At 38.3% G+C, this 27,171-nt stretch overlaps 1 protein-coding gene across 6 annotated transcripts in view; it reads left to right on the top strand.

Annotated features, from left to right (window-relative positions):
• Positions 1 to 27,171, top strand: part of ITSN1 (intersectin 1) — a 219,024-nt gene that overhangs the window by 113,873 nt on the left and 77,980 nt on the right. For all 6 annotated transcript variants that reach the window (XM_019420251.2, XM_019420249.2, XM_019420250.2 and 3 more), the window contains exons 13-19: positions 765 to 914; positions 1,533 to 1,673; positions 8,284 to 8,371; positions 8,510 to 8,649; positions 20,247 to 20,374; positions 22,851 to 23,080; positions 25,336 to 25,457. In XM_019420251.2, the coding sequence (XP_019275796.1) occupies positions 765 to 914; positions 1,533 to 1,673; positions 8,284 to 8,371; positions 8,510 to 8,649; positions 20,247 to 20,374; positions 22,851 to 23,080; positions 25,336 to 25,457 (999 nt within the window). The remainder of the gene's footprint in view (positions 1 to 764; positions 915 to 1,532; positions 1,674 to 8,283; positions 8,372 to 8,509; positions 8,650 to 20,246; positions 20,375 to 22,850; positions 23,081 to 25,335; positions 25,458 to 27,171) is intronic.

Below are 27,171 nucleotides of genomic sequence, written 5' to 3'. Positions count from 1 at the left end.
GCCTTCCTTTCCTCCGTGTTTTTTTTTTTTTTTTCCCAAGACACCTTAGAGTATTTATTAAGAACTATTTAATAGGCATTTACCAGGTACCAGGCATTGATAGTCCCTAGAGATATACTGACGGCTAGTATTCCACCTGTCCTGTGGCCTGTAAAAGGGTAGTTGGAGTAAGTAGCAATTACAGTAAAGAGTGCCAGGTGCTCTTTACCCAGCAGCCATCAGAGTCAGCTCTGAGGAGGGCTGACGTTGCCACAGAAATTACAGAAGCTTCTGTGGTAAAAGAAGATGAATGATTAGAGGGCTGGAGGGCAACAAATTTTAAGACTTGAGGTAAATAATTTCTTTTTGGGTAGAAGAAAGTTTTGTTTGGGGGGATATTTCTTGTTTTTTCTTTTTGTTCTAGGGGTTTGGATTTTGATTTTACTAGATTTTTCCTTACCCTCCATGAGTCAGTAAATAAGGAAGAAAGGTTATTTTTTTTTTATCACTTCAAGCACTCTTGAAGGCACAATCAAATGGCAATGATGACATGAATCCTGTCCTCATCTTATCTAATAGCCTTTCTAAATATTCTTTTTTTTTTTCCATAGAAGGAATACTACATTTGTATAAATTTTGTTTTGCCATTTTGTAATAGAATTTCTTGCAGTGTGTAACATTTTATCCCTGAAAGAAAAGACTTCCTAGATGTTATGTTTATTAAGAGACATTGTATAATGTAAGAACTAAAAAGTTAATAAGCTGTCTGTTTGTAAATGTCACAGGCTGCAAAACGAGAACTTGAAAGGCAACGACAACTTGAATGGGAACGGAATCGAAGACAAGAACTACTCAATCAAAGAAACAAAGAACAAGAAGACATAGTTGTACTGAAAGCAAAGAAAAAGACTCTGGAATTTGAATTAGAAGCTCTAGTGAGTGAAGTTTGATTATGCTTTGGGAATACAGTTGACCCTGCGCAGTCAGAACTCTGTAACTCCTGACTCCCCTAACACATAACTACTAGTAGCCTACTGTTGACTGGAAGCCTTACTGATCACACAAATAGTTGATTAACACATATTTCATATGTTATATTTATCATATACTGCATTCTTTTAATAAAGTAAGCTAGAGAAAAGAAAATGTTGAGAAAATCATAAAGAGGAGAAAATGCATTTACAGTACTGTACTGTTATTTAAAAACATTTTTTTTAACTTCATTTATTTTGAGAGAGACAGCGCAGTGAGGGAAGGAGAGAGAGAGCGGGAGATAGAGAATCCCATGCAGGCTCTGCACTGTCAACTTGGAGCCCGATATGGGCCTCAAACTCATGAAACCATGAGATCATGACCTGAGCCCAAACCAAGAGTAGGACGCTTAACCGACTGAGCCACCCAGGCACCCCAGTACTGTACTGTTATTTATCGAAAAAAATCCGTGTGTATGTGGACCCCTGGAGTTCACCCTCGTGTTGTTCAAGGGTCAGCTGTACAGTAACACTGAACCATTAAAAATGGTAATAATAATAATAATTTTTCATGTGTTAAAGAATGATAAAAAGCATCAACTAGAAGGAAAACTTCAAGATATCAGATGTCGATTGACCACCCAAAGGCAAGAAATTGAGAGTACGAACAAATCCAGAGAGTTGAGGATTGCAGAAATCACCCATCTACAGCAACAGTTACAGGTGAGAAAACACATCCCTTAACAGCTTTTTGGCTTTCCCTGCTTTTCCTCTGATTCATTTCACTCATTTATTCCTACAAGCACCCAGCCTCCATGAGGTACTGGGCTCTGGGAAGCAAATACGAAGTCGACAAAGCCCTAGTCTGAAAAGGAGGCTGTCAAGGAAACAAACTCAACATGCTTGCTGAGCATTGCTGCGTGCCAGGCCAGACGCTCTCAGAGGCGCTGAGGGTCCAGCAGTGAGCGGCCATGAGAGCCCCCCCTTCACGGAGCTTACCTTCTATCTGCAGGGCAGGACACTGACAAAAGAAGTCAAGTGTGTACTCTTAGAGTATGAGAGTGAGTAGGAAATAGAGTCCTGGAGAGAAGGAGGGCAGTTATTTATTATTTTTTTGTAAGATTTTATTTTTGGGGTACCTGGATTGGCTTAGTTGGTTTTAGTGTCCGACTCTTGATTTTGGCTCAGGTCATGATCCCAAGGTTGTGGGATCAAGCCCTCATCAGGCTCTTTACTAAGCATGGAACCTGCTTAAGATTCTCTTTCTCTCTCTCGGTCTCTCCTTCCCCCCTCCACCCCTCTCCCCCACTCACACACTCTCAATAAAAATACAATAATACAATACAACAAAAATTATTTTATTTTATTTTATTTCAAGTAATCGCTACACCCGAGGTGGGGCTTGAACTCAAAACCCCAGGATCAAGAGTCGTACATTCCACCGACTGAGCCAGCCAGGCACCTGCAAGGGCAGTTTTTTAAATTAGGTGGTCAGGACAGGCTTCCCTGTAAGGGTCCATTTGAGCAAAGACTTGAAAGAGAGAAGCGGTTAAGCTGTGTGGCTTTCTGGCAGAACGAGCTGTAGGTACGGAGACAGCAGTGTGAGAGCTGTGAGGCTATAGCCCGTGTTTGGGATGTGCTTACAGCAAGGAGGCCGCTGTGGTTGGAGCAGGCAGGGACTGGATCACCTGAGACATGTAGTTCACTCATGAGACTTTGACTTTACCGTGATCATGACAATAAGGGAGTGCGGCTCAGTATTTTAACGGGAGTATGAGAGAGAATTATACTGAATTGTCGGGGACATAATGGAATGCTATCAACAGTTCTGCTTCCGTTTATTAGGTATCCAGAGTTGACCACCAAGTTGCATAATATCACCTGGTTTGGTTTCACTTGTTGAACTGGGGGCAGGGGATGTCAAATTCATGTAGATGCTGTTCTGCTTGTGATCATGAAAGATGATCATTTTTGAGGTTTGTGACTTTCCTCAGCCTGATGATTTGAGATTTATCCATACTTGTGAGCAGACTAGTAGGTTGTTCGTTTTCATCCCTAAGTAGTATTTCCTGTTGATTGACATTTGGGTTCTTTCCAGTTTGGAACTTTTATGCATAAAACTGCAATGGGTATTTATTTGCAAGTCTTGATGTGGAAATATGTTTTATTTCTCTTATTTGTGTATCAGCTTTTAGGAATGGAATTACCGTGTCATATAAATATAGGCTAACCCTACGGGAAACCGTCAGACTGTTTCCAGGGTGGTTGTACCATTTTACTTTCTACATTTTATACTTTACATGTGTGAGTGCTTCCGTAGTGTCTCATCCTGGCCAACACTCGCTTTGTCATTATTTGTAATGAGTATTTCTGATGGATGTGTCACAGTATCTCATGTGGCTTTAATTTGCATATCCCTGAAAGCTAGTGGTGTTGGGCCTCACTTCATACGTGTATTGGTATGTATCTTCTTGTGTGTGTCTTTTGTGAACAGATCTTTTGCCCATTTTTTGTTGGGTTATTTACCTTACTGTGGAACTGTAAAGAGTTCTTTATATATTTTTGTATCAAGTCCTTTGTCAGATATTTTTACCTTCTCTATAGCTTCCATTTTTGTAATGGTGTTTTTTGAGAAGTTTTAAGTTGTAGGGAAGTTCAGTTTATTAATTTTTTCTTTTATGGTTTACGTTTTTTTGTGTTCTAAGAAATCTTTGGCCATCCCAAGGTTGCAGACATTTTCTCTTAACGTTTTCTTCCAGGATTTTTACAGTTTTCTCTTTTATGTTTAAATCTGTAATCCATTTCACATTGATTTTTATGAAAGTGTAAAGTAAGGGGTGAGGTTCATCTTTTTTTTCCATACCAATACCCAATTGTTGTAGCAACATTTATAGAAAACACTGTCATTTTCCCTTATTGAATTACCTTGGTTGTTGAAAATCAATTAATGTGAAATCTTCAGTAGTATTCTTTTTTCAAATTATTTTGGCTATTTTACGTCCTTTACATTTCCACGTAAGTGTTAGAATTTGCTTGTCAGTTTTTACAAAAGATACTTAGAGTTTTGATTGGTGTTTCATTGAATTTATAGATCAATTTGGGAAGAATTGACATCTTAACAATATTGAGTCTTATGCTAGATTTCTCGATTTTATTCAGGTTATATTATAGTTTTCAATGTATACGTTTTGTGTATATTTTACAAAGTTTATCCCTGTTTTGTGGTTTTTTGACTCTATTGTATATTGCATATTTTTACTTCAGTTTCCAATTGATGCCAGTATATAGAGACAGAATTTTTATGTGTCAACCTTATATCTACAATATTGCTTAACTCATTTTCGGCTTCCTTAGAGTTCCTATGTATAAAATATATGGTCTGTGAATAGAGACAGCTTTATTGCTTCCTTTCTAACCTATGTACTTTTTATTTCTTCATCTTAACTGCACTGATCACAGCCTCTAGTACTATGTTAAATAGAAGTGGTGAGAGTCTCCATCTTAAGGGGAAAGCATTCAATTTCTGACTATTAAGTATGATGTTAACTATAGGTGTTTTTGTTAGATTCCCTTTATCAAGTTGAGGGACTTCCTTCCTGTTCCTTTTTTGCTGAGAGTTTTAGTCATGAATGGGTGTTGAATTGGCTCATAACTTTTTTTTCTGCATCTACTGAGATGTTCACATGTTTTTTCTCCTTTATTTTGTTCATATGGTGATTTATATTGATTAAAATTTGAATGTTAAACCAACCTTCTATTCCTGAGATAAAACCATATTTGGTCATGGTGTATTGTCATTTAAAAAAATATTTAACTTGATTCAATTTGCTATTACTATCTTTCACTTAAGTTCATGAAAGATACTGGTTTATAGTTTTCTTGTAATATCCTTACCTAGTTTTGTTATCAGGGTAATAAATGAGAAAATAGTTGGCGAGTATTCTTTCCTCTATTTTCTAAAAAAGTTTGTGTTGAAATGGTGTCTTTTCTTTAAGTTTTTCATTCATCAGTGAAATAAATCATCTGGGCCTGGAGTCTTTTTCTTTCTTTCTTAATTTTTTTTTTTTTTTTTTGACTTTTATTTTAGAAAGAGAGAGCTGGGGAGGGGGCAGAGGGAGAGAGAGAATCTCAGGCAGGCTCCACACTCAGCAAAGAGCCCAACTTGGGACTCTATCCCAGGACCCTGGGATCATGACCTGAGCCAAAATCATGAGTTGAACACTCAACTGACTGAGCCACCCAGGCGCCCCTTGTGGTAGGACTTTTAATTGCAAAATGTAATAGGGGCGCCTGGGTGGCTCAGTCGGTTAAGCGGCCGACTTCGGTTCAGGTCATGATCTCACGGTCCGTGAGTTCGAGCCCCGCGTCGGGCTCTGTGCGGACAGCTCAGAGCCTGGAACCTGTTTCGGATTCTGTGTCTCCCTCTCTCTGACCCTCCCCTGTTCATGCTCTGTCTCTCTCTGCCTCAAAAATAAAATAAACGTTAAAAAAAATTTTTTTAATTGCAAAATGTATTTAATAAATATAGGGGTATTTACATTTTCTGTTTCATCTTGAGTCTAATGATTTGTATCTTTCAGTGATTTTTTTCGTTTCATCCAAGTTGTCAAATTCATTTGTATAAAGTTGTTTTATAATATTTTCTTATTCTTTGCAAGTCTGTAGTATCTATAGTGATGTCACTTCTTTCATTCCTGATCATGGGAATTTGTATCTTCTCTACCCCTTCCGATTTTTCCTTTTTCCCTTTCTTTCCTTTCTCATCCTCCTCTTCTCCATCAATCTAACTAGAAGTTTATTGGTTTCATTGATTTTTTTTGAAATAAGCTTTTGGTTGTGTTGATTTTTCTTTATGGTTTATCTGTTTTCTGTTTCATTTACTTATACTCTTTATTATTTCCTTCCACCTACTTATTTTGGCTATAATTTCCTTTTTTTCTAGCTTCATAAAAAGGAAGCTTAGATTACTGAACTTGAACCTTTTTTCATTTTTGATATAAACATTTTAAGGTATAAATTTCCTTCTAAGCATTATCATAGCCATATTTCACAAATTTTTAATGTGTTTTCATATTCATTCAATTCAAAAGCCTTTTTATTTCCTTGGTAATTTCTTCTTTATTTAGGATTATGCTGTTTAGTTTCCAGATATTTGGATTGTTTCCCATATATTGTACTGATTTCTGATTTATTTATATTATAAACTGTGAACATAGTATGTATAATTTCAATTCTTTTTAATCTTTTTGAGTTTACTGTGACTTATTTTATGACTCAGCATATGATCTATGTTGGTGATTATTTTATGTGCGCTTGTAAAGAATGTGCACTCTGTTGTAGTTGGGTGGAGTGTCCCATAAACGTCAATCAGAGCAAATTGATTCATGGTGTTTTTTGTGTTTTCTCTGTCCTTACTGATTTTGTGACGTCTTCCAGCTGTTGCAAGAAGGGTGTTGAAAGCTCTAGCATTATAAATTTTTCCATTTTCTTCCCAGTTCTGTCAGTTATTTTTTCATGTACTATGAAGTCCTAATCAATTGGAGATATTAGGATATGACATACAATGTAAATAGTATCAGATGTCCACTGCTAGAAGTTGTTTGAACATATTAAAAAATGCATGTAACTTTTAAAAGTATATACTTCTATATGGTAACTTTTTTTTATATATGTCTTTCATTAACTGTGAGAAGTTTCATAAAATATTCTTTTGGAAAATTTAGGAGTGAAGGCCATGTGTTTATTATCTCACCGAATGCTCTGTGACCAAACACATTTTTATTATTGAAGTTTGACACTTAGTATGTTCACTTATTGATAATAAAATACAAATCAGGGTTCCTGAAAAAGTAGTGAAGTGGAAAATAACACATGGTTTGAAGTAGGCCTTGTATATCACAGGTTATGAGATGTTGGTTCCCTTTCCTTACCGGAAATTAGCAAATATTTGCTATGTAGCTGAGTCAGGTGGCCCTTCATATTAGTTTGACTTATTTCAGAAACTTAGGTTAACATTTAAAAGTGATGTTGATATAAGTAAAATAGTCTCTGATCCGAGCTAGGCTTTATCTTGATGCATCATTGTTTATCTTGGTTCAGGAAAGAAACTTTGGGATTGGGTAAAGTAAAGGGCCTTTCCTCAGTTGAGGGAGGAGAATAGGAGAAACTCAGTTGGCTGGCCCTTTCTGGGGAAACAGTCTGAATTGTATATTCTTTTTTGTCTAGATTTGGGGAAAGGGATATGGATTATTCATATGAGAAGATGCTTCCAGATCCTCTCTGTTGAGCTAAATCTCTCTACTATTCAGACTTGGAGCACACAGAAATTTATTGTATATAAGCCAGTCTGTATCTAAGGATGGTTGTTCCAAAAAGACTGCTCCTTAGCCTGTGATGAAGATTTTCAATTAAGGCATTTTTATTTTTTGATACCAAAATTCAATGCAAAGAGATTTTATTTTCAAGTTTTCATTTAAATTCCAGTTAGTTAACATATGTGTAATGTTAGTTTCAGATGTAGAATTTAGTCATTTATCACTTACAACACCCAGTGCTCAAGGTAAAAATGAACATCAACTATTTGTTATTCTGTGCTGGAAAGGCTGTCATTTACTGAAATGTGTAGAAACGACATAGGATAATTTCAGTTGAAAAGCAACTCCAGTGCTTAATGGGTCATCCACAAAAACTCAAATGGCCTTTGAGTGGGGTTAGCTTTTTTCTTATATCAGTTAAAAAATAGTTGGTTCAAGACTTTCATGTACCTGTTTAAAATTGTAGGTCCATCCTCAGTGGTTGGAAAACATATATGGCAGCCAAGATTCTGTTGTTAGGAATGTCATTTTGATGTGTGTTTCCATCTTCGGGTATATGGTAAACCTCACTTCAGCCCTGTGAAATATCCAAGTTCAGAATAGAGTCGTTCCTGTTCAAACCACTGAGTCAGTTTACAAACAAGGTCCCTGTATTTACATTTGATCCCAGTGCAAGGGAGAGATCATTCCTTTCAGTTTTCTCTGCTGAGTTGTACTTAGAGTACTTTTTTTCAAGCTTATAAATAGACAGTAAGTCAACAAAAATTTAAGAAATGTCAAGAGAGCCATAACTGTCTTAGCTTTATTTTAGTGAAAAGCATTTGGCAAATAGTTAATTGCTTGGCAAGAAAGCAGGCGCTGCCCTGACTGATTAGATGCAGTTTCAACATAAAGGATTTGGGGATGAGATTAGATGAATCTTTGAGAGATGAGAAAACAGAGTTCTGTCTGCTTGGCCAGAACTTAGGTTTCGTAGGTTTCCTTGTCATTTCATTGTTGTTTTCCTCCTTCTCTCCTAGGAGGCTCAGCAAATGCTTGGAAGACTTATTCCAGAGAAACAGATACTCAATGACCAATTAAAACAAGTTCAGCAAAACAGTTTACACAGTAGGTGTTTTCTTTTTCAAATTGGCCTTTATCCTTTCCTAATGGTAAGAATTTCCTCCGGTGTAATGAGACCATTTAAAACGCGTTTTCCTCACTGCCAGTTTGCTTTTCTTACCTTGCCATGTTTTTCTAAAATAGGAGATTCACTTCTGACACTCAAAAGAGCGTTAGAAGCAAAAGAAGTGGCTCGTCAGCAGCTCCGAGACCAACTGGATGAAGTTGAGAAAGAAACCAGGTCAAAACTACAGGAGATTGATATTTTCAATAATCAGCTGAAGGTAACTATCCATTGTGTTCCTACATCTACGTCCTACCCTTTAATTTTCCTAACTGGCCAGATGATTAGTTGATATTTAATCCCAGGTAGAAAAATTTATTATGCTGGTTTGTCCGCCTTCCTGAAAGCCTTCATACTTACCCTGCAATCTGAATTGGACTTGTCTCTTTAACATATAAAGATGAATTTGGTGTTTGTAAATGAAAGCTGAGGGAGGGGCCCCCACATGACACCTGTCTTCAACCTGAATTACATTTTTATACATCTCCATCCTTTTGTCTGTTGCTCACTACATCAAGTCGGAGTCCAGAAGCTAGGCTCCAAAAGAATCTGTCTTTGTTCTTTGAAGACGACTAGAAAGGGATTGTTTTCCCTTTGAAAACTACGAATTGTTCTGCCACTTCTTACCTTCAAGATTGTCCTTGAATGGGAGTCTTTATTTTGTTACCTCACATTTTAAAGTGTTATTATTTGATGGAGTAATGGCTTTTGCCCCTGTGGCAGAAATGGTAGTGGTTCTGTCACGTTTACATCATAGAATTTAGGAAAATGCCAAAGCGCTTAAGGAATGTAAAAGTGGTTATGACAGCCTACTTGTGATTGGTGCCTTTGATTTAACTTCAGTTTTATCATCTTAAGACTGTTAACTTTTACAAGAAAACCAGAGTGCAAAGCAGTTAATTTCCTACCAACAATGAGCATATACTGTAGATTTAAGTAAATACTGGAATTTTTAGTCAATTATGTTCTCATAATAAATGGACCATACTTTCCATTTTCATTTCCCATCTCAAAATCCTTAATACTTAATTCTGATTTTGCTTTTGGCACTAGGAAAAAGTAAAACTCCTTTATTATTAAAAAGAGGGAAAAAAACCAGGAAGACTATTTAAGATTTTAGTTGGCCTTTGGAATGAGATTCTAAGCCATATTGTTCAGACATCTGAGTCTGAGGTATTTGCGTCTCCCCCTCACCCCCGCCTCCCCAGAGTAATAGGTAATGAACTTTTCTCAACCAACTGAGTGTTTTTCTTTGCTTTGATTCTTACACAGAATATGTACTTGTGTGTGGGGGTCTATATGTATGTTCCATACTTGTACGTATATAAGTACTGGGAGTAGAGCTGTAAGTTCTCCCTCTCTAGAATAAGCCCAATAAAAATGCTCACATTAACTCTCACTGTAACTTGTCACTATTTCAAGCAAAAAGAATATGATTACAGTGCTTTTTAATAGTCTCTTAGAATATAAACTGTTAAATATTCAGGTATCTTCTGAACCCCAGGCAGTAGTCCAGATTTCTGCCTTGATCTTAGGATTCCTTTCTCTAGAAATTGGACTCCCAAAACAAAGTTCATGTATTAGAGGATGACCCTGCAGTGGATGATTTTTTCCCAAATGCCGAGTCTATTTATGGATCATTTTGGCCGTTGAATTGCTGTTGCCATCACTGAGTCCCTGTTACTGTGTTTGATTGATGCTGCCTTTACTGTTAGAGTTGCTGATACAAAGTCTAACTTTAGCCCTTTATCCCATTTTATTCCTTTTCCCAAATATACTCATTTTTAAAATAAGAACATTTCTTTCTGTCTTCATTTTTATTTTGGTTTTCCATTATTAACTTTAGTGTGGAGAGTAAAAAAATTACAGGCCAGTATAGCTTTACTGTTTTATTTAACAACTGATTTGGAGAACTCGACAAACATGTTTTATTGCCTTACGGTTATTATTTCTAGTATTCCTCTCATGCCTGGTGAAATCACAACAGAAACAGTTAAATCGAACAATCAAAAGATTTATAATTTGATTGAGACAACTCCAGAGGCAGATTTAAGACTTCATCTCTTGAGTATCTCCTGCCTACTTTTCTTTGTTGTAGTCACATTGGAAAATATGAAGCATTTTTTCCCTGACTTTAGAGCATGTATTCTTTAGTAACTATAACTCTTGTATGATGAGATGGACCAGGAGAGCCAGCATTCGGACCCCTGGGGTTTCCTCAGTGCCTCTCTTAATACAGTGGTGCCTTTACAGCATTCACACTAATGATGCAAAAATTACTTTGGTCTTGCTGGGAGTGAAACCTTGGCGATTGTCCAGTCATTTCACACACCTTATCTAGTTGGTGTGAACTCGCTATATCCGAAACCTCCTCCCCCCAAAAGGAAACCAGCTGGAAAGTGTAGAAGAGAAATGAGGACTTAGCAGTTTTATTTCATATTCATGTAGATTGTTCCCCTAGGAGAAGAGTGTAATTCACTCATTATCAGCTAGTATAGTGACACTGGAGAGGTCCCTCACAGCATGCAGCATTTTAAAATTAGGAGACAGAACATTAAACCTGTATTCAATGGCTGGCTCCATGAATGAGTATTCTATTTAACAAAAACCAATTTCCATATTTCTTTGGTAAACAACTACTTGTAATAAGTCATCTGCTTCTTTTGGTGCACACTCAAAGTTCTGTCTAGTCCCATAGTTACAAGGTCAAGTAGGGAATCATAGCACCCTGCTTTAGCCCAGATTCTGGGTTAAAGACAGTGATCGGGACGTCTTAAATGTATTTAGGTTCTTGAATGTAGAAGAGTTTAGAGAGTAAGTATGTTTTATCATTTTCTCCTTTTTTTGTTTTTTGTTTTTTGTTTTTAAACATACAATCTGACTTTGTCCTTTCTACCAGGTGGCTAGTTCAGATGCATTCTTCTTTTAAGAGTCTCTCCTTTCTCTTTACCTCAGGAAGAATTACACTCCTGCTTCCTCATCCAAGACCTGTTAACTAGTGATGGAAATTCTCAAGTCATTCATTAAAGAGGAAAAGAATTACTTTTGCAGTCAGGTTAACAGGTGTATGTTTCATATAGGTAGCAACGTATTGAGAATATAAAGCATATTTACAATTACAGTCGTGTTTTAAACAGCTCCAGATTCAGGGATATGAAGCATTTCCCTCTGGAAGTCTCCAGAGTCTTCTTACCTGGTCTCATAGAAATTGAGGGCTCATTCTTTCCTTTCAGGAAGGGTTATTTTTCCATATATTTTAATAGACATTTACCTAATAGAGGTGATATTTATGTGTTCCAAAAATAATCCCAGGGCATAACTGTCTTTCTTTTTCTAATTTATCACCCCAAAGCAAGAATTACTTGAAAAAAGAAGCATACGAATCTTAATATAGCAAATATACTTTGCTTTTTTAAGGCCAAAGGAAAGACCTGGGTGGGGGGTGGGTAGAAATGATGGCACACTGAGATAATGACTCTTTGTGCTAGAAATCCCGATTGGCAGCCTTTATATTTATGCTGCCTTTTATATGGAGAGTAAATTTTAGCTTTTTGATGATCAAATGAAATACTTGACCAGTGATTCAATCATGAATAGTTGATGTTGCTAGCGGGAATTAATACTTCTTAAAGTAATTTTAATTCAGTGGATCAAATTTGTTTTACCATACTTTTCTGCTTTTAAAATGTACTCCGTATGCAGCAACTATTTTCTCACGCTAAGAAATCAGTAGGCCTCTCATATTTGTGTTCTTGAAACATCAGTTTAAAATTATTATCTATGACTTTCTCTTTTTACTTCATTTTACTGGAAAGTCAAAGGTCTCAACATATTTGGAAGAATCCAGGTGCCTCAAGGGCACATAGAGACATTCTGATCATTGCTTTTCTTATATACAATGCCTTGCCCGTAGGTATAAAATTATGGTTCTAGCAAGGGTCAAGTAACATTACGGATAGGGACTTTTCGGATAGAAGCACTTGACTTCCCCTTGCCCTTGGCATTGTTAATAGTTACTGTAACAGTTTTCCTTGGTGCCGACAGCCCAGTATTCCATATTTTCAGGTCATAACTATGAGACAGGGCAGTAACATAATGTATATAGCCTTTAGCTTTCAAGGCTTCAAGTGTATGGCAAATAAGAGAATCCAACACTCAGAGAGGCTAGACGTTGTGTTTCACGCTGAGAAGTTCGAGTCCTTGTTAGTTCCCGTCTAGACACTGTATGCTGGACAAGTCCTAACGTGAGTGGCATTTACACTGGAGCATTTCCTTTTTCCCGTCAGTGGCAATGGAGGAGGCAGTGTTGCAGTGCCTGGAAGTTTTCCTGAGCTGCGTCATCCACTTAGACTCTTTTCTAAAGGTCTCTGTGCCCTACTCAGGCAATGCTCCTCCTCCTTAGACTGATCCTGAGGAACCACCTCTATCTCTGTGCTTCCGTCTCCCCCACGTAGACGAGTGCTCGGTGTCTAAGACACGGCTTACCATGAAGTGCTAAACGTTCTTTGTAAAATTAGTTATTATAAATCGTGGAGGATGGGTGAATCTTTCCTCTTGACAGACTGTGTGTGTGACGGTGGAAGCTCTGAACTATAAGCTGGATAAAGTACCGTGTACTGTAGTCTTGTCTTAATGACAAGTATTTTAGATCATTGAATTTGCCGCTTGGCTGCACAACGTTGAAAGACAACACTCAATCATGATTTGGGTCTATGTGCCTGTTTCCATCATATGGGAGACAGTATTATAGTCAGTAATACTATTCTAAAAGTGGACATTTTATTTCTTAGCAAAATTGATTATTTAGGACTAATTCAGAATTCAGAATTATATTTTTTAATATACTTGGGAAATCAGGCTTCTTAAACTACTCAAGAGGCCATTAAAGGTATAAATTCTGCCCATACGACACCTGTCCTAGAAGTTGCTCCTAAGAACTGAATTGATGTGGAAATGAGAATGCCACTTATAGTAAATAAGGTTTTTGGCTTAACTGAGGCTTTTATGCTCTTGGTTTCAGACACTTGCTTTCATGGCAGGCTCATTCGTTATGAAGGCGGTGAAAGGCAAAATGTTTAGCAGCCAGGGGAAAAAAGACAAGAGCTGGAGAACGAACTGCAGAACAGAATGAAAAGTCAGGAAAAAAATGCACATGAAGGGAAACAATGAAGGAAAGAAAAAGATCCAGAAAGAGGAAATACAGAGACAGCAAGAGAAATGAATATAAATTCAAATAAAATAACAACATTGCCTTCTCATATTAGTAGAACAATGTTTGGCTGTTTCATAGTTTACTACCTTACCTTATTCAAGATTAAATATTATTTTTACCTGTATGATCCTTTTGAAAAGACCTGTTCTGCACAGAAGTAATAAAACTCTCTCTCATCTAATGTACTTGTGTTTCTGGCAACTTTATGTAGAGTCCTTGAATATGGAAAAATGATTAGAACATGCCAAAGACTCAAAATAATGAACAGGTATTGTATATACCAGATCCTATGCCGTACCCATAGGTTTGGTTGGTTGGTTGAGGTTTTTTTATAGTGTGGGTTTTTCTTCTGCGGTTTTAAAAACATTTAACAAAAGGTGATTTGGGAAAGAGAAAAAAAGCAGAATTCAATCTTCAGGAAAAACATATCTTCTTAAAAAAATTCTCGTTTAGCCAGTCTTTGACCGTTTTATCCTTTAGAATAACATTTATTTATTTGTTTGTTTGTTTGTTTGTTTGTTTTTGAGAAAGAGAGAGAGAGGCGCAAGCAGGGGAGGGGCAGAGAGAGAGTGGGGACAGAGGTTCTGAAGCAGGGAGCTGACAGCAGGGAACCCAGTGAGGGGCTCAAGATCACCACCTGAGCCGAAATAGAAGTTGGACGCTCAACCGACTGAGCTACCCAGGCGCCCCTAGAATAACATGCATTTAAAACAATGGGATATTGCCTTATTAAATTAAGCTGAGACATTTTGGGAAAACTTAGATTTTCAGGACAAAATGGAAGACGTGGGTGAAGATCCTTAATTAGCTGTAACTACAGAGAGGGCAGGATTTTCTAGCTCTTCTCCCCTCTTCTGTCCACCTGTCTCCTCACCCCTTCACACACGCGCACACACGCACACACGGCCCCTGTGCATTCCTCTTTGGCTCTCCTGTAGCACTTATGATAGGCTGACTACCAGTTGTGCCACAAGGAACCAAGATTCCTATTTGGTTGAACAGTGACCTCAGATTCAGAATAATACTTAAATGTGTCTTTAAACATTAATATAGCCCTTCTGAGAATTTAAATAACCGACTGATGTGTTTTTTAATATTCCTCCCATTTTAATGCATCAAGAGTGAATACATTTTATAATTTAGTGATGACTGGAGTAATAGTGTACTTTGATTTGGGTACAGCGTCTGTGTTTTGAAATACTTACTTTTCTGGTTTCTCCACACAGGTACAATTTCCCCTGTCCTAACTGGGTTTGTTGATTGGCTTTCTTTTTTTTCTTTTTTTTCTTTTTCTTCCTCTTTTTCTTTTTTCTTTTTCTTTTTCTTCTTCTTTCTCTTTTTCTTTTTTTCTTTTTCTTTTCTTTTCTTTCCTTTTTTCTTTTCTTCTTGTTGATCTGCTTTCTTTAATGCCCTTCAGTTTCACAACCACGTAATTAACATAAGTTACTGTATTTTAAGACTCAGAAGGCTTTTTAAAAAATCTGATATTGTGTGCTACAATAAAGTGACATTTGTTTATATGAAAGCACTTCTACTGTTGACACTCTGTATGTTTTAGGCTGAGACACAACAAACACCTGAAAATGTTTGATGCTGGCATCTAGATCAATTTCCTGTGAGGTCAATTTCGTATTAATAGAATGAAGATTTTTCTAAACATAAGAGACGCGTCGTAAACAGTTCTGTTTGGGTTTAAAATGTTGAGTTCATGAATTTCAAGTAGTTAAGGTGTGTTTGTTTTGTCTCACTTTGCCATGAGACAGCCTGAGGAAAAAGCCAGAAGCAGAGTAATCCTTCAGAAAAGTTAAATGACCAAATTAGCAGTAAATTTCCATTAACTACTAGCCTTTTCAGGCCTCCACTGCTACTTAATTCTTCTGTCTCTTCACAAGCATTTAAGTAAAGTAATGTTTATGAAGAGGAATCCCATACAAGTTGTTCAGGTGGATACTTGCCTCTATTTCAATTAATACCACTTCATGTAATGCACCTGTTTTTGAGTGTCTGTAAGTACAAATGAAGGAGAAACAGCCACAGTTTTTAAAGCAAGTGATTCTGTGCCCCTTTCATAACAGAACAACTGTCGTTAGTAGACTTGAAAGGGAGCCGTGTTTCTCAGGATCTTCTTGAGTATTCAATTTGTCAAGCATATTGCTTTTGAAATACTTTGGCTGTATGCCATAGGATGTCCAAAGATGTTTTATGGTACAAATATCTTAATTCTTGAGGGGAAATAAGTGATTTTTTCCCCCGAGTTGAAGAAAGTTAAAAGCAAGCTTATTTTCTATCTATCCTTGCTGATACATAACAGAATCTTTATTTGCCAATAATCTTCTTGTTGTGGTTCATAATCTGTGTTTGATCAAAGACCCCTTTCAGAATCAATGAAAGCTATGAGCTTTCTCTATAAGAAAAATGCCCATAGCCCAGTTTGCGTGCTATTTTATAGTGTTCCCAGAGCCAAAGCTTGTTCATAAACCCTGGTGAAGAAACTTTGTTACGTCTGAGAATTCTATGGATATTACTGGTGATAAAAATCTTACCATTTTAATTTATATACACTACGTATCTTATAGTTTTCTTTTTCTTTTTTTTAAATGTTTATTTCTGAGAGAGAGAGTGCATGCACGAGTGGGGGAGAGGTAGAGAGAGTCCCAAGCAGGCTCTGCACTGTCAGCACAGAGTCTGACACAGGGCTTGATCCCACGAACCATGAGATCATGACCTGAGCTGAAATCAAGAGTCGGGTTGTTCAACCGACTGAGCCACCCAGGAACCCCCCATAGTTTTATTTTTCTTATATATTTGTAACACATAGCTACAACTTCTTCAGTGCATGTTTAATTATTTCTTCTTTATTAAGAAAGCCATTATACTATATTAGCAGATAATATCAAGTTACTATGCCCTATACCTATGTAAAACATCTCATACCCTTGAATAGACTTACAGAAGAAAAATCAATAAAGTTGTATACTCAATACCATATTGCTAGATGAATACCCAGCTAATAAAATGTGACTGTAGGGTTATTGATTTTAGGAAAAAATAATTTTAGTAAGAGCCACAAGTGAGAGAAGGAATTTTGATTTTCAGTAATCCCTCATTTGTTCTTTTTAAATCTTAGTTATAATATACAGAAGTAACTGTGACAGTTAATAGGATTTGCAGGGTCACTTTGATGAGGTTGACCACCAGGAAAAGTGGTCAATAACACAGTCAATAACTGTGATTACACTTGAGTTTCTTAAATAGAACTATTGAGAGGGAATAACAGAACAGTGCAACCCTCTGTCTCCCAGGTGAAGGGACTCTGCTCCACAAGGCCCTTGTCATGCACAGAAAGGCAAGTCATTAACTCCTCTTCCATACATATTCATTCATCCTATAGATTGCCTTCCTAGAAGTTCAACTTAAAAAAGTTGCTGGGGTTCCTGGGTGGCTCAGTCAGTTAAGCATCCGACTTCAGCTCAGGGCATTATCTCGCAGTTTGTGAGTTCGGCGGTTTGTGAGTTCGAGCCCTGCCGTCGGGCTCTGTGCTGACAGCTCAGAGCCTAGAGCCTGCTTCAGATTCTGTGTCTCCCTCTCTCTCTGCCCCTCCCCTGCTAGTACTCTTTCTCTCTCTCTCAAAAATAAACATTAAAAAAATTAAAATTAAAAAAAGTTACCACGCTTAGGAATCATGAATTTTCTGCTTCGTCTTGGTTCATGGCATCTTAATCTCCTAAGTCCAAGGAAAGAGGGAAAGACCCGGAATACCTTCCTGTTGGAAGCATCTTGATTTTCTTACTGTTGTGTACACAGCAGTGTTTGAAGAAGATGAAGGAGACAATAGAAAACTGTTGGCAGTCCTCAAATCTGGATCCCGAGATGCCACAGCCTTGTTATCTTATTTGATATCTGCTATTGTACGGCTCCTGCAAGTTCTTTTTCCTTGGAGGTCCTTGAAACCTGCAACTCACTTATACGGCTCAGAGATCGGTTCAGCCCATCCTGCGATGCTGCTATACTCAAAAACAACTTTGCTTTGAAAATTCTAAAATACCTTCCTTCATGTATATTTGAAACATCCAAAAATTGTTTCGTGTAGATTCTTTAAATTCATTTCCTCTTGGTTTTTATTTTATTGTGCCCACTTTACTTCCATCTATCTTTACTTTGTATCTGGTAATGACCTGAGCCCATCTCGGTGATGACCGAGAATTGGATGCTCAACCAACTGAGCCACCCAGGCATCCCTATTCCTTTGTATTTAATTTCAGTTCAGTTGTTTTGCTTACTAATTACACCTTTTTGGTTTATTCCTGTAGTAAAAATAAAGCCCCAAATAAGGGACACTGAAATAGATAAGGACTAATTTTATATGTGATCAACAGTGTCTAAGAATTTAACAGATTTTAAAGCAAAAAGAATACCTAAGGGTCATCCACTCTGATTCAGCTGTGGGCCCATGTCAGGGACCTGGGATTAGAATCCAAGTTTCTGTTTCTCCAGTTCAGTACTTTCTGATTATTGTCTATTGCCATCAATTATTCTTTCTGAACCTATTTAAGAACGTTACGCAATTGAATTTGACATTTTAAAATAAACACAATTCTTTTTCAGTCACTTTTTACCCTTCCTTCTAAAGGGTCTCAGCCATTGGGCTAATAATAGAGTAGTAGGCCGTTGCTATCTGCACAGGGCCTAACTTTTGGGTCCCTCTCTTAGGACATTGAGACATTGATTTAATATCACGCCATTGCAGTTTTCCTTTTCACATAGAGATACTAACTTGAGCCAAGGATACAGATTACTCTAACAGCAGGAAGTGGACTGTTTTTTCCATTTGTCTCTAAAATATCAAACCCAAGTCACGTGCCCAAGGCCGCTGCCATAGAGGATATGGTTCACGAGTTTGTGCCTCACCAAGTTGCTTCTTTCTGTCACCTCCTGCCTAGATATTCCCAGTCGCATCTGCTAGACTCCACACTGAAGTCCCTTCCTTCATCCCCATTTTTCCAGTGCCCCCAGCACTGTACCCCCTCAGAACCGCCTCCCCCTAACCTCCTGATCTGCAAAAACTTTTTCTTGTATCTCACTGATCTCTTTTAGGACCTCTCAAAGTCACTTTTGATTTGTAAAACACTTGTCCATGCGTTCTAACGTTATTCTGAGGACAGTCTAGCTAGCAGGAAAAATTTAGTGTAACCCTTAGGACTTTTCTCTAGGAATAAGTCCATTTAAACACTGACCTTCTACAGTGCTCTGCCTTCAGTCAGTCTCTGAATGAATCTAAAGGTAGGAATTTAAGGCAGGAAGAAACCTACCCATTTGGACTTAACCAGTGACCAAGATGAAGAAGACCAGGCAGACCTTAGTTAGTTCTTGTATCTCACCAAAAAGTCCCTGGGGCTCCCCCCTTGGGGGACTAGCCCTAGTTACCCAGACCAAGAAGTCAACTGGAAATGTACCCTTGGCCCTACAGGGCACTGACTTACCTGATTTATTGTTGACACAAGCAAGAAGAGTCTCAGTAACAGAATCTGTTAGTGACCACTGGGTTCCTATGGAATTGAGGGTTCCCCCTCAACAGGCATTTCTTTATTCTTCACACTTTTGGATGTTTTACCTTCTGACTTGAGTACGTTAAGTGTCATAAAATGCATTGTATTTTCAGTAGTCTGCTAAGGAAATCCCTGTTGTTCCTGGGGGCTGATGTCAAATGAGGAGGTCAGGTCCAAGGTGGTGATAGTCACATTACTGCATTTATTTGCCACCTGACTGATGGGTTAGCCTGGGGCAGTTGATAACTTCACACTTGGACTTAGCAAGAGAAGATGCTTTGGAAGGGTGTGATTTGAAGGAAAACAGACCCTGGTGGGGACAGTCAAGGTTGTGGAGCAGAGGGACGTCCATTTGTTCTAAGACAGCATAGCATAGAAGGTGAGGTTTTAATAGAAGTGGCATGTAAAGAGGTGTGTGTATTTTTCAAGCCAGTAGAGGTTGGTGTTGATTTATTATCAGAAAGTACCTCAAAGTTTTACTAACGATGATCACCATACCTTAAAACAGGTTGGGTCCATTTCTATTGCCAAGGGTTTTTGTTTGTTTGTTTGTTTGTTTAATGTTTGTTTATTTTGAGAGAGAGCTCACACATGCCCAAGCAGGGGAGGGGCTGAGAGAGAATCCCAAGCAGGCTCTGCAGCGTCAGCACAAAGCCCGATGTGGGGCTCGATCCCACAAACCGTAAGATCATGACCCGAAATCAAGAGTCAGATGCTTCACCGACTGAGCTACCCAGTCGCCCCTCTACTGCCGAGTCTTGAACAATGTAGCTTCTCTAATACCCTTCACTAGCAAGTTCCTTCTAAAGCATGTAATGGAAAATGGTGTAATGTCTTATGACTCACTAGAATATAAACTAGAACAGCTTTTGGAGATACTCATGTCAAAATGTAGAGTGATTTCAGTTTTCCAAATTAGCGCTTTTTTTTTTTTTAAATCTGAGATGTTAGTCTCCTGAATGTCTAGACTTCCCCACTATGAAATGTTGCATGCTAATAAATGGTGGAAATGCCAGTCACCTCATGTCATTACATGAACTGTTTCCTGGTTGTTTGCAGGAACTGAGAGAAATACATAATAAGCAACAACTCCAGAAACAAAAGTCCATAGAGGCCGAACGTCTGAAGCAGAAAGAACAAGAGCGAAAGATCATAGAATTAGAAAAACAAAAAGAAGAAGCCCAAAGGTAAGTCTTCTCGTGGATTGTGTGGCCGTCGGGAAGAAACGTTGAGTATTTATTATTCTTTGCGGGGCTTTTGCAAGTATTTACTGACTTTGAAAGAGCCTTCAGTCTTCAGTGTGTGTGTGTGTGTGTGCGCGCGCGCGCACACACTCACAAGCACAAATACGTGTATATATAAATCTTTGCATATATAAGTACCCCCTGAAGTTTTTGGTGAGTTTCCAGAGCTCTCCCAAGCTACTACTATGTAGATAAATGGAATTATACAAGGAAATGAGGACACTTGGTATGCTCATTTGCATGCCAATGACCAAAATACGTTTCCAGTTCACAGCCTTTTTATAACAGTGGCTGTCCTGAGCTCTGGGTTTGAAATCAAAGCCCCTGAGTGGTCGCCACGCAGGCTTTCTCCAGCAGGACTGACCGTGTGCTACTCTTCTTTCTTCTTTTCTTCAACTGGAAATTAAACTTGAGTACAAAAGGAGAAAATTTGCTGCTGCTGAAGATACAGACACATTTTTTTGTTTGTTTTTGTTTGAATATTTGTGTTTGTGGTTTGTTATTATTACTTGTAACTTTCTATAGTAAGTTGTAGAAACATATTTGTTCACTTGCGGGGTGTCTGATTTTGTTACTGGATATTTGCATCTTAAATTTCAGTTAATTTTTGACTCTAAGAAACAAAAATGACCAAGTATTTCAATGACACAGTATACGTTGTAAAAATTGGTTATTGAAATTAGAATAAAAAGATGAAGAAACATACGTTAGGCAAGTCATTGACCTTAGTGAGCTGAGCTCAGTTTAACTACCCAGAGGGTGCACACTTTGTTGTGGGTGTCTATAGTTCAGTTAACCCTTGAACAACAAGGAGGTTAGGGGCGCAGACCCCTGCTCAGTTGGAAATCTGAGTATAACTTTTGACTCCGCCCAAAACTTAGCTACTAATAGCCTACTGTTGATTGGAAGGAAGCCTATAACTAACACATATTTTGTTGTGTTGTATATATTATATACTATGTTCTTACAATAAGGTAAGCCAGACAAATAAAATGTTAAAATCATAAGAAAGAGAAAATACATTTACAGCACTGTAGTGTGAAATATCCTCATTTAAGTGGACCCACATAGTTTACCAGTGGATAGGTGGGTAGGGTCTCTAACCAGTTTAGAGGATTGTTTTATGGTTTTCTTGGGGCTTGATTCAAGGATTCATTTCTTGGATGTGCTGATTAACTCTTAACTCCATCCTTTTCTTATCTTCAGAGTTGATAAGACGCTTTGATTATTCACATTAAACTGCACTAAACTTTCATATTTCTGCAGAGGAGAAATCAATGCAAAATATAATACAAAAAGGGTAGATTTTCTGCTTACAATCATATAAATAAAACCAAAAATTAAGTTCAGAAGTTACATGATGTCTTATATTAGTAGAAAATATTAAGTACATTTTTATTGTGGTTTTGTTGTTGTTATGAATGACAACAATTTTTTTGTGCTTTCTTAAAGGATGTTTTGAAAAATTTAAGTAAAATGTTAGAGATTTAAGCTAAGAATTTTACTGCACCAAATTTTCACATTCAAACAGCGTAGAAATAAATATAATATTTTTTAAATGGAGAATACAAGTTTTATTTGCTTATATTATGTTCTTTTGGCAGTGTCCTAATTCCGGGAGATGACCTTTGTGCTTTGGCCATGTCACAGGACAGTGGTTCAGTATGTGGAGCCTAGAACCAGGCTGCCTGGGATTGAGCCCCAGGCAGGTGTGGCCGTGTGGCTTCAGACAAGCCACTTATGTGTAAAATGGGGACAATAATAGGACCTCCCCACCTGGTGTGAAGACTAATGGAGTTAATGTAGGAGGAGGACTAGTTATTACTATCATCATATTGTTTAGTTTGGCACATGAGTTTCATTTAAAGTGTTTTCTGCAGGATGAGGTCTTCTTATATGTCAGGGCCTTGATTTAATTACACTTTTCGCATCAGCTGTTTTGACAAACAGAAGGTTAGTTGTCAAATTCAGGAAGATGCATAGAGACTATTCAGTAATGGGTGGCTACTGCCTCGAGGGTTCCAACTAATCTGTTGCTTTCAGCTTCAGTTTTTGGGGGACCTACATGCGTGTTCATCTGGGTGTGCTCCCTCATCACGGATGTTTGTTCCTGTGCGTGTTAGGGGTTTTGGTGGTGAAATACCAGTCTTCTCATCGAGAAGTATCTTTGTTATTCTTCTAACTACTTCACAAACTACATCGGAAATCTTCTGTGTTTTTCTGAGTCGTGTGATTTCATTGCGCTCAGAATCAGAGCCCTGAGAGCCTTTGTTTCATGGACTCAGACTGCCCCATCTGAGGAACAGTATCCCCTCCGTGTTTAGCATTCCATTGACTAGACGGAGCTTTTTTGTGAAGAGACCACAGCAGTGGTAAACTGGAATTGCTTCCTCGCAGTAATCAAGCTTTTTGTTGACAGACGAGCTCAGGAGAGGGACAAGCTGTGGCCTGAGCACACGCAGCCGGACAATGAGCAGCAGCGGCCAAGGAAGATTCACGATGAAGAGAAACTCCGAAGGGAGGAGAGTGTCAAGAAGAAGGATGGTGAGGAGAAGGGCAAACCGGACACACAGGACAAGATGAGTCGGCTTTTCCATCAGCATCAAGAACCCGCCAAGCCAGCTGTCCAGGCACCCTGGTCCACCACAGGTATTAGGGGCCAAAAGTCATTCTGGCAAATGAGTTTTCTCTCCCAGATCTTCCTGAGAAATTTCCATGTCTAACAGGCCCTGTCCTGGCTCCTTCCATAGAGGTGAGAATGCCAGTGTCCTTTTCTCGGACCGTGCAGGTGTTCATTCTCTAGGATCACGAGATGCCTGTTTAATCTTCCACCACCGTGCCAACCTTTGGTCCCTATTACACTGGCGTCCAGAGTCTTTTGTAGACAAAAGTGGCATGAGTTTTCCTTTCCAAGCCCCATGCATAAACCTGTGTTCCAAATTTGGAAAGAACCTGTTGCTTCTCCACTTGGCTATTTTCTCTAGGAATTTCTGAGCTGTCTCAGCCCCAGGAAATGACACCTTTTCCCCCTTGCCTACAGGGATCTGTCTTCAGTCTGCACTGCATAAAGCCGTGTCTTTTACCTTTTGAAAACTGCGACTTTTGTTTTGCCCTTTGATCATAAGTTGCCTCTTTAAATTCTGGTAAATGAAAGACTTTGAAATTGCTAGAAAACATGAACTTACATGAGATGCAACCTAGAATGTATTTTCGAGATTCTTGTGTGGCTGTATAATATTGTACAGCTTTGCAGAATAATACTCAGCTGAAGAAAGTGATTGCTTTTTCCTTTGCATGGTAAATTATATTGATTTTGTTTGATTATCAGTGTGCTTTTTATTGATATACAGAAAGAAAAGAAAGCAGCACACTGTTGTGTAGGGTTTGCTTCCTGTTTACTGTGGGCAGGAATGGGAGTGGGGTTCAGAACTGGGTCTCACACCCTCCCTGCCTGCAGTTTGGGAGAAAAGATGGCAAGCTTATTTATGTTTTAATGATTTCTTTGATATGAAAATAATTTCACCAGTACTCGATCTTAGGCAATTAGTTTTAAGTTCCTTATCTTGCCTCCTAGTATAAAATGAGGATTGAGGCCCCTGGGTGGCTCAATCAGTTAAGCGTCCAACTTCAGCTCAGGTCATGATCTGGCAGTTCATGAGTTCCAGCCCCATGTTGGGCTCAGAGCCTGGAGCCTGCTTTGGATTCTGTGTCTCCCTCTCTCTCTGCCCCTCCTCCACTCACGGTCTGTCTCTCTCTCTCTCTCTCTCTCTCTCTCTCCCAAAAATAAGTATTAAAAAAAAATTTTTTTTTAATGAGGATTTCTTTTTTTATATAACTTTTTTAAAAGTTTATTTATTTTGAGAAACAGAGCTTATAAGCGGGGAGGGGCAGAGAGTGAGGGAGAGAGAGAGGATCCCAAGCAGGCTCCACACTGCCAGAACAGAACCCGATGTGGGGCTCGAACCCACGTACTATGAGATCATGACCTGAGCCAAAATCAAGAGTTGGACGCTTAACCAACTGAGCCACCCAGGCGCCCCTAAAATGAGGATTTCTATTTCCTTTGGTCAGTGAGATACACTGCACATCATCCAGCTGAAGACTGCATGAAGATAATACCTTCCCTTCACTGCTTTTCAGAGAAAATAGATGTGTGTCTAAATACTTGCAGCTCTAGGGTATAAAGTTCTGAGGGCTGTGGTTAGATATTGTTAAGTTTTAGCCAGAAGCCAAAATGTCTTCTGCTTGCATGCATTTTTGAAAACTTTTACTTGAAATCTAAATTATTTTCATACAAGTTCTGTCTTTTGGCTCACTTCCCCTCCCCTGGGAAATGTAGAGGAAGACTTACTTCACCAGGGATTATCAATAATAATTGTTCTTGGTGAAATCGGCACTTACATTTTATATGATTGCTTTAGGGACCTAAAACATCGACATTTCCGTGTCTCTTAGTATGGAGAGTTGTGCTGCTTTACTTTCTGCCAAAGGAGTTTTCTTCTTGGCTGTTTCAGTTCGGGGGTCACATTCTAGCTGCTGCATTGTACTCGGCACCCTGGGTGGAGAAGAGGGGGATTGATGCTTTACAGATGTGCACTGCTGGAGCCTGAGCCGGGAGGCTGTTCTACAGGGACCTAACACAGCCTCACTGCATTTGGCGTTGGGATGGCCTTTGTTCAGGGAGCGTCGGCCAGTAGACTCTGATGGGTTTGAGTTGCTGACATCAGATTTGGCTCTCCTTAGGCACTAAGTATGTGCTTCAGAAATTTCTTGAATAGATGGAACTTGTTCAGATGGTAAGGGCCGCAGTAGAGCAGAGGTCATTCATTTGGCTTGTTGTCATGCATATGTGTTCCGTGTAATGTTTTATTTTTGTTCCCTTCTCCCCGCTGTTTTGGAAATAGAAAAAGGCCCACTTACAATTTCCGCACAGGAGAATGTAAAGGTGGTGTATTACCGAGCGCTCTATCCCTTTGAATCCAGAAGTCATGATGAGATCACGATCCAGCCCGGAGATATAGTAATGGTAAGAAAGACTCCCGTCAAAGTGTGATTTCTGTCAATGATTAGCACCTGTCCTCCTCCTGCACTTTATTTGACAGCGTGAAATTGTCACCGAGTATGAAATCCAGTAATCCAGCATCTGGACTTTTGAAGTATGGGCTCAGTCGTCCTTTCCTATCAGAATGAAAGATGGTATTTAGAAATGTATCCTAACATCACTTTAAAATAGAGGTGTTAGAGAAAATGGGTTGTTATCACAGCCTTGGCATGTTTTTAAATCTATAAAGGTCTGGTAATTTCAGAGTCTAGATTACCACTTACATATTATGAATAGTCCTTAAGACATAGTTTTCAGTGCAAAATGCTTTATCATCATTTTCGTAATTGCCAATGATAACTTCTATATTTTCGGATCAGTGCATCTTTTTTCCCCTTTGTGTGATCGTTGAATTGTGTGAAGAGCCATGAATTACATACAGTGAATCTGCCTTCTTATTCTGCAAATGAGCAGATAAAAGAGTTTGGAATTTTGCTTTGTCAAAGTTTATTTTCTTTAATTACAGTAATAGTTAAATATAATCTTATGAGTGTAACTCAAACTATAGTAACCAGTTTAAGAAGGAATGAAGCAATGTGGTTGACCGAAGTCACTTTCTAAAGAGAACAGTAGTTCCTGCACCTAGTTAATACCTTAAGAATAAGAGTCTTAGAAATGGTCATACTTTACATCACTTACTGTCGGGCATTTTTTGTTTGTTTAAAGATGGGAATGGTTCCGAATTTTAAAAGAACTATGAAAGTCAAAGATTGAGATAAGCATGCTTCTCATACTGGTATTACATGTCTTCGGACTAAAAATGTTGTAGAGGTCATTGCACCCTTATTTACGTGTTCCTCTTGCACGTATACATCAGATCTCTGGGTGGAGAAAATACGATCTTTAGTGAACCAAAATATGTAGAAAGAACAGTGTGTTTGGTATTCAGAGATATCAATCATTTCTCCCTTTTTTTCTGATAGTTTTTTTCCTTACCTGTCATGGGCTAGAAATAAGAGAATCAAGACCAAATATCCAGGTTCTTCAGAAGTCAGAATCTCCGTAACAATCACAAACCCTCTTCAAATATAGTCCAGCCTCCATTCAGCAAACTATTTGAATGCCTGGGTGCCAGCCTTACTCACTCTTTGCAGAAAGAGCCTCTCTTTCTCTTTGGCGGAGGTACCGCACTCATACACATGAACGGTGATTCAAGGCCACCCCGTCACCACTGACTCTTTCCCGTGCTGTGTTTGCTAGGCCTGAAGCAGCTTTATTTGTGCAGCCTCGTCTTTGAACTATTGTGGCTTTTAAAGCATTTGAATTGTTAAAATATATAAAATATGACACCAGGAATCTAAAACTTGTGAGAGTACAAGGTGACATCAGATAGGGCCTCATAACAAAGTGTGTTTTTTTGTTTTTTTACACTAGAAAAAAAAAAAGAGCCTGATGTTTTGAAACTGGATTTTGTTACAACACCAGGTACAGAAAAGTAGTGTTCTCTTGTCGAGATAAGGAAGCGTTACAAAATGTTACAATGAAGAAGTGTTACAGATGATCTATACTGAGAAAATATTGGTATTCTTTGGAAACATAGTCTTGTTACAATGATACTTTTCCTCAAATTGGCTAGTTAACCACCCTCTTGACTAGATGAATAGAGTTTAGATATACTGTAAAAATAAAACATTTCATT

This window comes from Panthera pardus, unplaced genomic scaffold (assembly GCF_024362965.1).
Source record: "Panthera pardus isolate Hobbes unplaced genomic scaffold, ASM2436296v1 HiC_scaffold_16, whole genome shotgun sequence".
Classification (NCBI taxonomy): Eukaryota; Metazoa; Chordata; class Mammalia; order Carnivora; family Felidae; genus Panthera; species Panthera pardus.
The sequence above is the reverse complement of the archived record's forward strand: the minus strand, read 5'-3'. Positions and strand labels throughout refer to the sequence as shown.